A 13272-nucleotide genomic window follows, 5' to 3' on the forward strand; every position below is an offset into this window, starting at 1 on the left:
TTGTGTGCATTTACCTGGTTCTGACAGGACCCCCTCACCTGCAGGCTGGGTGTCCCTCTGCTTTCTGCTCTGGCCTCCTCTCTATCATGGGAGCCCACATGGCCTGCACAGCAGGGCAGCCAGAGCTGCAGAAGTGCTAATGCTCCTGGAAGGAAAGGAGCCAGGGATGAAAGCTCAGCCTCTGTATCCAGGAGGACAGCTCAGGAGGTGGTCTGTGTGCTTCTCTGCAGATTCCAACAAAATCCATAAATCCATCTCCGGATGTGCCTGCATAACTGCAATATTGCACCTTATCCTAGATTTCTCCTTCACTATTTCTTTCTCCCTGCCCTCTTTCTCTTGCTTCCTGAGATTATTTTCAAAATAAACTACTTGCACCTAAGTCCTCATCTCAGACTGTGCCTCCAGGGGCCAGCCTAAATGGTAACAATATGGAAGGAAGTGACCATCATTTTTATTTCATCCATTCTGCCATCTATTAATTTTAAAAGTCTTATAATAACTTATAGGAATGAATCTTTTTCCCATTTATTTTGATTAATTTTGAATTCTCAACAGACTCTATAAACTGTGATAAATCTCTAGTCTAGGACAATTATTTACTACTAGACACCCGGTGCATGGACTTGTGCACAGGTGGGGTCCTGAGGCCTGGCCTGTGGGGATTGGGCTGAAACGATCTCTAACATCCCTTCGAAGGGTCCTGGGTTGCGAGAGGGCAATTCTTGGGTGATGCACCCTGGAATTGGGCTCCCTCCTCTCTGAATATTTGCATTTGTAACCTGGGGCCAATAATGTGTGTCATGCAGAGATTTGCACAAACAAATAAAACAAACTGTTTAATAAAAAATATAGGCTCAATTAATCTTTGTTCTCTATAAACTGTGATAAATCTCTAGTCTAGGATTTCTTTCTCATGGATGTTTCTAACTCTCTATCCCTCTCCCTTCCTCTCTGTAAAAAAATCAATAAAATATATTTAAAAAGAAAATATTTGTTTGAATATTTGCATGTGTAGCCTGGGGTCAATAATGTATGTTGTGCAGAGATTCGCACAAGCAAATAAAACAAATTATTTAATAAAAAATATAGGCTCAATTAATCTTTGTTCTCTATAAACTGTGGTAAATCTCTAGTCTAGGACAATTATTTACTACTAGACACCCGGTGCATGGACTTGTGCACAGGTGGGGTCCTGAGGCCTGGCCTGTGGGGATTGGGCTGAAACGATCTCTAACATCCCTTCGAAGGGTCCTGGGTTGCGAGAGGGCAATTCTTGGGTGATGCACCCTGGAATTGGGCTCCCTCCTCTCTGGTTCTGGGGGCGTCACCTGAGAACCACAGCTGCCAAGTCACTATAGCTCAGCAGCTCCTGCATTGAGTGCCTGCCCCCTGGTGGTCATTGCATGTCATAGCTACCGGTCAGACAGTTGATGGTCGGATGGTCACTTATTAGGCTTTTATATATATAGATGTGCAGCTCTGGGATCAAAGGCAGCCTTGGGTTACTTTTGCCTGACTCATTTATGGTTCAAACAGAAACTCCTCTGAAATGCTAATACTGTTGTCTGATCATTTATTGGGTGAAATTAACTACAGACAGGTGACTCTTAAGGGAAAATAAATATGGGACCCAGGAAAGCACTTCCTGTTTGATGTTAAGTCTGATGTACAAAAAGGTGTGGTGCTACCAGAAAGTTGTGGCTTCAGAGTGATTGGTGATTACACGGAAGAGCTGATGGAAGGGAGAGTTTTGTGTGAAGAGAGACTATCATAGTGGAGCCTCTAGTACCGTCCATCCATTCCTGGCCCACCTCTGGTATCAGCCTCACATAGAAGAGCTGATGGAAGGGACAGTTTTGTGTGAAGAGAGACCATCATAGTGGAGCTTCTAGTGCCATCCATCCCATCCCACCTCTGGTATCAGCCTCAGCTGCAGTGAACAATTACATGCAAGTTTATGTGCATTTACCTGGTTCTGACAGCATTTACCCCCTCACTTGCAGGCTGGGAGCCCCCCTGCTTTCTGCTCTGGCCTCCTCTCTATAATGGAAGCCCACGTGGCCTGTACCCCAGGGCAGTCAGAGCTGCAGAAGTGCTAATGCTCCTGGAAGGAAAGGAGCCAGGGATGAAAGCTCAGCCTCTGTATCCAGGAGGACAGCCCAAGAGGTGGTCTGTGTGCTTCTCTGCAGATTCCAACAAAATCCATAAATCCATCTCCCAATGTGCCTGCATAACTGCAATATTGCACCTTATCCTAGATTTCTCCTTCACTATTTCTTTCTCCCTGCTCTCTTTCTCTTGCTTCCTGAGATTATTTTCAAAATAAACTACTTGCACCTAAGTCCTCATCTCAGACTGTCCCTCCAGGGGCCAGCCTAAATGGTGACAGTATGGAAGGAAGTGACAATCATTTTTATTTCATCCATTCCGCCATCTATTAATTTTAAAAGCCTAATAAAAGCAAAAGTCTTATAATAACTTATAGGAATGAATCTTTTCCCCATTTATTTTGATTAATTTTGAATTCTCAACAGACTCACATGAGTCGTTGCTCCCTTCAAGCTCTGAACCTATGTATAACTGACTAGACTGGGTTATCTTTACAGAAGTGGAGTCTGTCTGGACTCATATAACCATTCATTCCTTTCATCATTCATTCAACAAACACTAATTAAATACAGGTACAGAGTAGTTTGGGATTTGTGGGTTGAAAGCTATGAAAATTTAGAGGGCTTCTTTTTGGTTAATCCTCACCTGAGGAAATTTTTGCATTGATTTTTAGAAAGAGTGGAAGGGAGGGTGGGGGGACCGAGAGAAATATCAATGTGAGAGAGACACATTGATTGGTTGCATTTTGCACATGCCCCAACCTGAGCCGGGGATCCAGCCTGCAACTGAGGTACATGCCCTTGACCAGAATCTAACCCAGGACCCTGCAGTCCACGTGCTGACGCTTTATCCACTAAGGCAAACCAGCCAGGGCTGATTTAGGTTGCTTTCTGAAAAAGAGAATAACATTTTTTGTAGACGTCTTCTAAAGGTCCTGTGTACATGAGAAGGCCTGGCATTATTCTTCATTGTCCACATAGCAAACCTCCCTTCACTATTTAACATGAATAGGCACTACTCCGGGTGCATGGGAGACACCAGTGCAAAAAAAAAACACAAAAACACAAAAAACAGCTTTGAGATGAGGTGCATGTTTTCTGCAATATCAAATCTGTGGCTCTAATTGATTAAAAATATTTTACAAAGGAACTATTACTAATGAATGCTTATATCTGTAAAGAAATTATGGTATTATTGAGAATACTAACAGTATGGTTTGGTCATACCTTCTTGTGAGAACAGTCCTCAGGTCTCTGGGATTCCATGTAAGCTAACCCAAACAATGTGAGTCCTAGCTGAAAAACTCCTCTTTATTTTGCATTGATCCTGCCTCAGGGAGTGGGCTCCTTTGCTTTCTGGCTCTTGGTTTCCTGGGACCAGGTAAATCCTGAATAAGATGTAACGGCCTTTCCTGGGTTAGCCAGGCCCCACGCTGCAAGCCTTTATATGTGATGACCATCAACCTCCTCCTCGCCTCTGATTTATGACTCTGTGTCCTTTCTCACCGTTGTGTGATTATATTTGATCAGCAAGATGACATCAAAATATGTATTCACAGAAATAGGTGACCTCACACTGAGATATAACCTGTATAAGAAATAGCAGCTCGAACTGGTATTGACTAGTTACTAGCTTGGCACGGAGCACACTTATGATTCAATCAAATATTCTCCCATTCTGTAGGGGTGCAAGACCTCTGAATGGAGACAGAACATTTCCCTGTGATTCTGCAAACCTGTACCTCTGTTGAATATCTCATCCACCTGGCTAGCAAGCCTCCTCTTTTTTTTCACAAAAGGCACAGTCATGGGGACTTAGGTGGCCCAGTCTTCTGTGGCCTCAGATGAAACCAAGGGAGAACTCTGACCCATGAGCACGCAAGGACCTGAGCAGGAAGGCAGGTCTCCCATCAGTCGGTGAATTGTGAGACAATGTAAAACAAGTCTTCAGATTCCAATGACTCTGACTTGAGGCTTTGAAAACTTCCTGGATGTCATGTGGTTCTTCCTGCTGAGAGGATCATTGATTTGTTCTTGTGGGGAAGGGGTGTGGCAGGTTAGCTCTACAGCTCAGACATCACTGAGTCTATTATTTATCACTGAGTCTATTTTTCTCAAAACAGAACAGGAAGACATGAGATTCTGCCCTGGACCTGAAATGGTCAGCAGGCTCTTCTTCTGGGTGGCTCTTTGTCTCCTCTGTGCAGGTGAGTATGGTAGGCTTCCTGCCCCGGCTTCCCAAGATCTCAGCCCTAATCTTCATCTTAGGATGACAGTATCAGGTCTGTGACTCTCTCTTTACAGGACACCTGGATGCCCGAATCACCCAGAGCCCAACATACAAGGTCACAGGGAGAGAAAAGAAGGTGACTCTCAGTTGTCACCAGACAGATAACCACAACAATATGTACTGGTATCGACAAGACCTGGGGCATGGGCTGAGGCTGATCCATTACTCAGTTGGTGCTGGGATCACTGACAAAGGAGATGTTGCTGATGGGTACAGTGTCTCTAGATCAAATACAGAGAACTTTTCCCTCACACTAGACTCAGCCACCCTCTCCCAGACATCTGTGTACTTCTGTGCCAGCAGTGAATCCACAGCATAGCAGAGCCACATCCTCTCTGCACAAAAAGGCAGAGGGCAGCCCCTCCCCAGGTCTCAGCAGAGCCCTATACAGACTCCTACACCTGTGTGCTGTGGTCCTCCTGCAGGGTACTTTCTGTTAGGCCTGGACCAGTCCCAGGGCCTTGGGCACACACTACCCACTGTTACTGTCTGTTTACCTGTCTTCTGAAGCAATACCATTAGCTGGGAAGTTGTTTCCCCAGATCTAGCTTTTCTCACCATCAATCTGAGTCTGATGCCTCCAGGATGGAAAGTAATCAGTAACTCAGATCCATGTGGACCCCCTTATATATTATACACTAGTGTCTTATAGGTTAATGAAGTGGAGTCCTCTTCCATAAAAAAGCTATAGGATACCTACTGTTTACTGCATGGTGACCTAGAAGGACATGAGGCTTTGCCATGAGCTGGGAAGACATAAAACAACATGGAGGGTAATGAAGATAGAGAGGGCACTTGGTCATGACCTGCAGAAAGAATAGGAGCATCCAACTCAGACAATTTTCTACCACATTATTTAATATCTTATATCTCTGAATGCCAGTGCATTACAGGGCAAAGCCAAGTCCACACCCTGTGCCCACCCTTGCCTAAGAAATAGATAAGGTTCAGCATGTGTGACTGGGAGAATGTAGGGAATGGTGACATACACAGTGATGCTCACTGGAGATCCTGACTTACAGATAAGACAATGAATTCACCTTTTGGTACTGAAGATGCTGTTGTCGTGTCTTAGTGAAAATGCCCAGGGGACAGGAGTGACTGGCAAATGAGAAGATAAACTTAGAGATTCAGTGAGATCTCTGCAATCCAGACAGCATGGGAGTCCAGAGTGACAGCCATGCATGGATTTTGTTGAAAAAGGAGCTTATAAATATTTAAATTAGTCAGCCAAGAATGCTATAATATAGATCCCATGTCTCTGAGGTTGAGGGGATTGATCGAGGCTGTGATGTCACTATGGGAACTGCCTGTGCAGACATGGGAGGCCTCTCCTCCTCTGCTCATGCTCACAAGGACCCTGACCTGGTGAACCTCCCATTCCTGTCCTGACTTTGCCATGGGCACCAGGCTCCTCTGCTGGGTGACCTTCTGTCTCCTAGGGACAGGTGAGTCCTCAGAAATCCAAGCAGTTTAACTAGATGTCTATGGTGTGTGTGAGGGGGTGGTTGGGGGGGGGGGGAGAGGGAGAGAGAGAGAGAGAGAGAAAGAGAGAGAGAGAGAGAGAGAGGATTACAATTGTTTTTTCTTAATTCTATTTTCAAATTATGTCTTCACAGGTCACACCAATACTGGAGTGTCCCAGTCCCCCAGGATTATAGTCACAGAGAGGGGACAGAATGTGTCTCTCCGGTGTGATCCAATTTCTGGACATGTTGGTCTTTACTGGTATCAACAGAGGCTGGGGCAGGGCCCGGAGTTTTTGATTTACTTTCAGAACAAGGAGCCCGTAGACAAATCAGGGATGCCTAAAGAGCGGTTCTATGCTAAGAGGTCTGATGGCTCCTTACTCCACTCGAAGATCCAGCGTGTAGAGCAGGGGGACTCGGCCGTGTACCTCTGTGCCAGCAGCTTAACCACAGCGATGCAGAGTCACGCTCTTCCTGCTCTCAAACCCTCATGTGCTCACCACTCCTCATAGTTCCCAGAACAAAGGAGTGGCCCTCTTCTTCCCTCATCAAGGGGAATAAGTGCCGTTGGCACTTTCACTGTCTTTCTGATACTGGGAGGTCAGGAAATGACCTTTGAAACGCAAGAACAGATCTGCTTGGTAATAATATTCTGTCTGTGGATTTCTGGGATTCCTTTATAGTTCAAGATTCTACAATTGAGATTGAGCACCCGTACTTAGGCTCAATCAAGTATGGTAAAATCTTCTCCTGTAAAATATAAAATTTCAACACATTTACAATAAACTACCTGTACTGAGTGTCTCTTACTCAGACCACATTAAGCTCTTGTGTGGACAGCCCATGCAAAGAATTATCAAGGCCACATGCAGCCACCAGCCTTAAAATACATAAATTAGAACCGAACTGGTATTGACTAGTTACTAGCTTGGCACGGAGCACACTTATGATTCAATCAAATATTCTCCCATTCTGTAGGGGTGCAAGACCTCTGAATGGAGACAGAACATTTCCCTGTGATTCTGCAAACCTGTACCTCTGTTGAATATCTCATCCACCTGGCTAGCAAGCCTCCTCTTTTTTTTCACAAAAGGCACAGTCATGGGGACTTAGGTGGCCCAGTCTTCTGTGGCCTCAGATGAAACCAAGGGAGAACTCTGACCCATGAGCACGCAAGGACCTGAGCAGGAAGGCAGGTCTCCCATCAGTCGGTGAATTGTGAGACAACGTAAAACAAGTCTTCAGATTCCAATGACTCTGACTTGAGGCTTTGAAAACTTCCTGGATGTCATGTGGTTCCTGTAACTGAGAGGATCATTGATTTGTTCTTGTGGGGAAGGGGTGTGGCAGGTTAGCTCTACAGCTCAGACATCACTGAGTCTATTTCCTTGAGACAGAACAGGAAGACATGAGATTCTGCCCTGGACCTGAAATGGTCAGCAGGCTCTTCTTCTGGGTGGCTCTTTGTCTCCTCTGTGCAGGTGAGTATGGTAGGCTTCCTGCCCCGGCTTCCCAAGATCTCAGCCCTAATCTTCATCTTAGGATGACAGTATCAGGTCTGTGACTCTCTCTTTACAGGACACCTGGATGCCCGAATCACCCAGAGCCCAACATACAAGGTCACAGGGAGAGAAAAGAAGGTGACTCTCAGTTGTCACCAGACAGATAACCACAACAATATGTACTGGTATCGACAAGACCTGGGGCATGGGCTGAGGCTGATCCATTACTCAGTCGGTGCTGGGATCACTGACAAAGGAGATGTTGCTGATGGGTACAGTGTCTCTAGATCAAATACAGAGAACTTTTCCCTCACACTAGACTCAGCCACCCTCTCCCAGACATCTGTGTACTTCTGTGCCAGCAGTGAATCCACAGCATAGCAGAGCCACATCCTCTCTGCACAAAAAGGCAGGGGGCAGCCCCTCCCCAGGTCTCAGCAGAGCCCTATACAGACTCCTACACCTGTGTGCTGTGGTCCTCCTGCAGGGTACTTTCTGTTAGGCCTGGACCAGTCCCAGGGCCTTGGGCACACACTACCCACTGTTACTGTCTGTTTACCTGTCTTCTGAAGCAATACCATTAGCTGGGAAGTTGTTTCCCCAGATCTAGCTTTTCTCACCATCAATCTGAGTCTGATGCCTCCAGGATGGAAAGTAATCAGTAACTCAGATCCATGTGGACCCCCTTATATATTATACACTAGTGTCTTATAGGTTAATGAAGTGGAGTCCTCTTCCATAAAAAAGCTATAGGATACCTACTGTTTACTGCATGGTGACCTAGAAGGACATGAGGCTTTGCCATGAGCTGGGAAGACATAAAACAACATGGAGGGTAATGAAGATAGAGAGGGCACTTGGTCATGACCTGCAGAAAGAATAGGAGCATCCAACTCAGACAATTTTCTACCACATTATTTAATATCTTATATCTCTGAATGCCAGTGCATTACAGGGCAAAGCCAAGTCCACACCCTGTGCCCACCCTTGCCTAAGAAATAGATAAGGTTCAGCATGTGTGACTGGGAGAATGTAGGGAATGGTGACATACACAGTGATGCTCACTGGAGATCCTGACTTACAGATAAGACAATGAATTCACCTTTTGGTACTGAAGATGCTGTTGTCGTGTCTTAGTGAAAATGCCCAGGGGACAGGAGTGACTGGCAAATGAGAAGATAAACTTAGAGATTCAGTGAGATCTCTGCAATCCAGACAGCATGGGAGTCCAGAGTGACAGCCATGCATGGATTTTGTTGAAAAAGGAGCTTATAAATATTTAAATTAGTCAGCCAAGAATGCTATAATATAGATCCCATGTCTCTGAGGTTGAGGGGATTGATCGAGGCTGTGATGTCACTATGGGAACTGCCTGTGCAGACATGGGAGGCCTCTCCTCCTCTGCTCATGCTCACAAGGACCCTGACCTGGTGAACCTCCCATTCCTGTCCTGACTTTGCCATGGGCACCAGGCTCCTCTGCTGGGTGACCTTCTGTCTCCTAGGGACAGGTGAGTCCTCAGAAATCCAAGCAGTTTAACTAGATGTCTATGGTGTGTGTGAGGGGGTGGTTGGGGGGGGGGGGAGAGGGAGAGAGAGAGAGAGAGAGAAAGAGAGAGAGAGAGAGAGAGAGGATTACAATTGTTTTTTCTTAATTCTATTTTCAAATTATGTCTTCACAGGTCACACCAATACTGGAGTGTCCCAGTCCCCCAGGATTATAGTCACAGAGAGGGGACAGAATGTGTCTCTCCGGTGTGATCCAATTTCTGGACATGTTGGTCTTTACTGGTATCAACAGAGGCTGGGGCAGGGCCCGGAGTTTTTGATTTACTTTCAGAACAAGGAGCCCGTAGACAAATCAGGGATGCCTAAAGAGCGGTTCTATGCTAAGAGGTCTGATGGCTCCTACTCCACTCTGAAGATCCAGCGTGTAGAGCAGGGGGACTCGGCCGTGTACCTCTGTGCCAGCAGCTTAACCACAGCGCTGCAGAGTCACCCTCTTCCTGCTCTCAAACCCTCATGCACTCACCTCTCTTCAGAGTTACCAAAGTCCTTAACAAAGGAGTGGATTAAGTGCTTTGGGACTTTAATTGCTTTTCTGATAGTGGGAATTCAGGAAATGACCTTTGAAATACAGTAAGCTCACCTTGGTAATAACATTCTGGCTGTGGATTTCTGGGATCCCTTTATACAGTCAGTAAGAACTGTCATTGAAATCAATTATCCAGGAGCACCTGTCACCCACAATAATGCACATTAATGTATGCCTATATATTGTTTTAGTATTTTTCTCTGCAATCCTGCAGTCTTCTTCTCCACTCTATTTTTAATAAAAATTTAACTTTAGCTTGATGTAATAAAAACCCTACTTGAGAATGTGTTAAAGAAAAGTGATTCAAAGAAGACCTGATAACAGTTACAGTAAACCCCTTTTATTTTGGGGGGATACTTTTCAAGTGGATGCCTGAAACCACAAATAGTATCCAAATTCTATACAGACTGTTTTTTCCTACACAAACACACCTTTTTAATTAAAGGAAGCACTTTATGGCATCTCTTTGGCAAATCTAAATGGCCAGCATCAATACTCATGTGCTTTGGGGTCACTATTAAGCACAATAAGGGTGTCTAGAACACAAGCTACGTGATGCTGGTACGGTCGGTCTGATAACAAAGACAGCTACAAAGTGGCTAATACCGTGTTGTGTACACAGCATGGATATGCTGCACAAAGGGATGGATCGTATCCTGTGTGGGACAGTATGAGACAACACAAGATTCCATCAGGCTATTCAGCATGGTGCTCAAGTAAAAACTTGGGAATTGTTTCTTTCTGGGATTGACCATTAATAATTCTGAACAGCACTTGACTGCTGGTAACTGAAACTGTGGAAAGTGAAACTGCATATAAGGCGGGACTACTGTATGTAAAAACAATAGCAGGACAGAGAGTAGATAAATAGATACCTTACCATTGTGAGGTTTTCCTAATCTATGTCCAGTGGTATAATATCACTTGAAGGTAGACTGTTAAAGCAGAGATGTGAATTGTAAACCCTAGAGCAGCCCTGGGCAAACTACGGCCCGAGGGCCGATCCAGCCCGTTTGAAATGAATAAAACTAAAATCCCTCACACTAGACTCAGCCACCCTCTCCCAGACATCTGTGTACTTCTGTGCCAGCAGTGAATCCACAGCATAGCAGAGCCACATCCTCTCTGCACAAAAAGGCAGGGGGCAGCCCCTCCCCAGGTCTCAGCAGAGCCCTATACAGACTCCTACACCTGTGTGCTGTGGTCCTCCTGCAGGGTACTTTCTGTTAGGCCTGGACCAGTCCCAGGGCCTTGGGCACACACTACCCACTGTTACTGTCTGTTTACCTGTCTTCTGAAGCAATACCATTAGCTGGGAAGTTGTTTCCCCAGATCTAGCTTTTCTCACCATCAATCTGAGTCTGATGCCTCCAGGATGGAAAGTAATCAGTAACTCAGATCCATGTGGACCCCCTTATATATTATACACTAGTGTCTTATAGGTTAATGAAGTGGAGTCCTCTTCCATAAAAAAGCTATAGGATACCTACTGTTTACTGCATGGTGACCTAGAAGGACATGAGGCTTTGCCATGAGCTGGGAAGACATAAAACAACATGGAGGGTAATGAAGATAGAGAGGGCACTTGGTCATGACCTGCAGAAAGAATAGGAGCATCCAACTCAGACAATTTTCTACCACATTATTTAATATCTTATATCTCTGAATGCCAGTGCATTACAGGGCAAAGCCAAGTCCACACCCTGTGCCCACCCTTGCCTAAGAAATAGATAAGGTTCAGCATGTGTGACTGGGAGAATGTAGGGAATGGTGACATACACAGTGATGCTCACTGGAGATCCTGACTTACAGATAAGACAATGAATTCACCTTTTGGTACTGAAGATGCTGTTGTCGTGTCTTAGTGAAAATGCCCAGGGGACAGGAGTGACTGGCAAATGAGAAGATAAACTTAGAGATTCAGTGAGATCTCTGCAATCCAGACAGCATGGGAGTCCAGAGTGACAGCCATGCATGGATTTTGTTGAAAAAGGAGCTTATAAATATTTAAATTAGTCAGCCAAGAATGCTATAATATAGATCCCATGTCTCTGAGGTTGAGGGGATTGATCGAGGCTGTGATGTCACTATGGGAACTGCCTGTGCAGACATGGGAGGCCTCTCCTCCTCTGCTCATGCTCACAAGGACCCTGACCTGGTGACCTCCCATTCCTGTCCTGACTTTGCCATGGGCACCAGGCTCCTCTGCTGGGTGACCTTCTGTCTCCTAGGGACAGGTGAGTCCTCAGAAATCCAAGCAGTTTAACTAGATGTCTATGGTGTGTGTGAGGGGTTGGTTGGGGGAGGGGGGAGAGGGAGAGAGAGAGAGAGAGAGAAAGAGAGAGAGAGAGAGAGAGAGGATTACAATTGTTTTTTCTTAATTCTATTTTCAAATTATGTCTTCACAGGTCACACCAATACTGGAGTGTCCCAGTCCCCCAGGATTATAGTCACAGAGAGGGGACAGAATGTGTCTCTCCGGTGTGATCCAATTTCTGGACATGTTGGTCTTTACTGGTATCAACAGAGGCTGGGGCAGGGCCCGGAGTTTTTGATTTACTTTCAGAACAAGGAGCCCGTAGACAAATCAGGGATGCCTAAAGAGCGGTTCTATGCTAAGAGGTCTGATGGCTCCTACTCCACTCTGAAGATCCAGCGTGTAGAGCAGGGGGACTCGGCCGTGTACCTCTGTGCCAGCAGCTTAACCACAGCGCTGCAGAGTCACCCTCTTCCTGCTCTCAAACCCTCATGCACTCACCTCTCTTCAGAGTTACCAAAGTCCTTAACAAAGGAGTGGATTAAGTGCTTTGGGACTTTAATTGCTTTTCTGATAGTGGGAATTCAGGAAATGACCTTTGAAATACAGTAAGCTCACCTTGGTAATAACATTCTGGCTGTGGATTTCTGGGATCCCTTTATACAGTTCAAGATACTACAATTGAGATTGAGCACCCAGGCTGAGTGTCAGGTATTGTGGAATCTTCTGTAAAATATAAAATTTCAACACATTTACAATAAACTCTCTGTACTGAGTGTCACTGACTCAGACCACATTAAGCTCTTGTGTGCGCAGCCAATGCAGAGCACTGTCAAAGCCCCATGCAGCCACCAGCCTTAAAATACATAAATTAGAACCCTTAGTAAGAACTGTCATGAAATCAATTAACCAAGAGCACCTGTCACCCACATTAATGCACGCTAATGTAAGCCCATATATCATTTTGGTGTTTTCTCTGCAATTCTGCAGTCTTCTTCTCTAATCTATTTTTTAAAAATATGATTTTATTGATTTTATAGAGAGAGGAAAGGAGAGGGAGAGAGAGAGAGAGAAATATTGATTGGAGAGAAACATCAATTGGCCGCCTCCAGCAAACCATCACACTATGGATTTAGCCCGTAACCCCAAGCATGTGCCAATGGAAGTGAACTGAGGACCTCTAGGTTCATGGATTGAGGCACAACCACTAGACACACCAGGCAGGGTCTAATGTATTTTTACTAGAAATTTAAATTTAGCTTGGTTTAATAAAAGCCCTATTTGATAAGGTGTTAAAGAAAATTGATTTAAAGATGACCTGAATAACAGTTACAGTGGTCCCCCCTTATACAGAAATAACCTGCAGTGGATGTCTGAAACCACTAATAGTACTGAACCCTTCATATATGTTTTACCTTTTTTAAAAAAATATATATTTTATTGATTTTTTTACAGAGAGGAAGGGAGAGGGATAGAGGGTTAGAAACATCGATGAGAGAGAAACATCAATCAGCTGCCTCCTGCACACTCCCTACTGAGTATGTGCCCA

The 13272-nt window shown here is 45.1% G+C and overlaps 5 gene segments (V, D, J or C); all 5 read left to right on the forward strand.

The window, feature by feature from the left end:
• The first annotated feature begins 4260 nt into the window (after positions 1 to 4260).
• Positions 4261 to 4720, forward strand: LOC102249291. The segment is given in 2 exon segments: positions 4261 to 4318; positions 4416 to 4720. Coding segments are annotated over 2 exon segments (354 nt in total).
• Positions 4721 to 5765: 1045 nt separating this feature from the next.
• Positions 5766 to 6382, forward strand: LOC102249593. The segment is given in 2 exon segments: positions 5766 to 5849; positions 6021 to 6382. Coding segments are annotated over 2 exon segments (411 nt in total).
• Positions 6383 to 7302: 920 nt separating this feature from the next.
• LOC106723567 lies at positions 7303 to 7753 on the forward strand. The segment is given in 2 exon segments: positions 7303 to 7351; positions 7449 to 7753. Coding segments are annotated over 2 exon segments (354 nt in total).
• Positions 7754 to 8798: 1045 nt separating this feature from the next.
• LOC102249886 lies at positions 8799 to 9514 on the forward strand. The segment is given in 2 exon segments: positions 8799 to 8882; positions 9054 to 9514. Coding segments are annotated over 2 exon segments (510 nt in total).
• Positions 9515 to 11639: 2125 nt separating this feature from the next.
• On the forward strand, positions 11640 to 12335 carry LOC102250184. The segment is given in 2 exon segments: positions 11640 to 11703; positions 11875 to 12335. Coding segments are annotated over 2 exon segments (510 nt in total).
• The last annotated feature ends 937 nt before the right edge of the window (positions 12336 to 13272 follow it).

The sequence above is a fragment of the Myotis brandtii genome, unplaced genomic scaffold (assembly GCF_000412655.1).
Source record: "Myotis brandtii unplaced genomic scaffold, ASM41265v1 scaffold1532, whole genome shotgun sequence".
Lineage (NCBI taxonomy): Eukaryota > Metazoa > Chordata > Mammalia > Chiroptera > Vespertilionidae > Myotis > Myotis brandtii.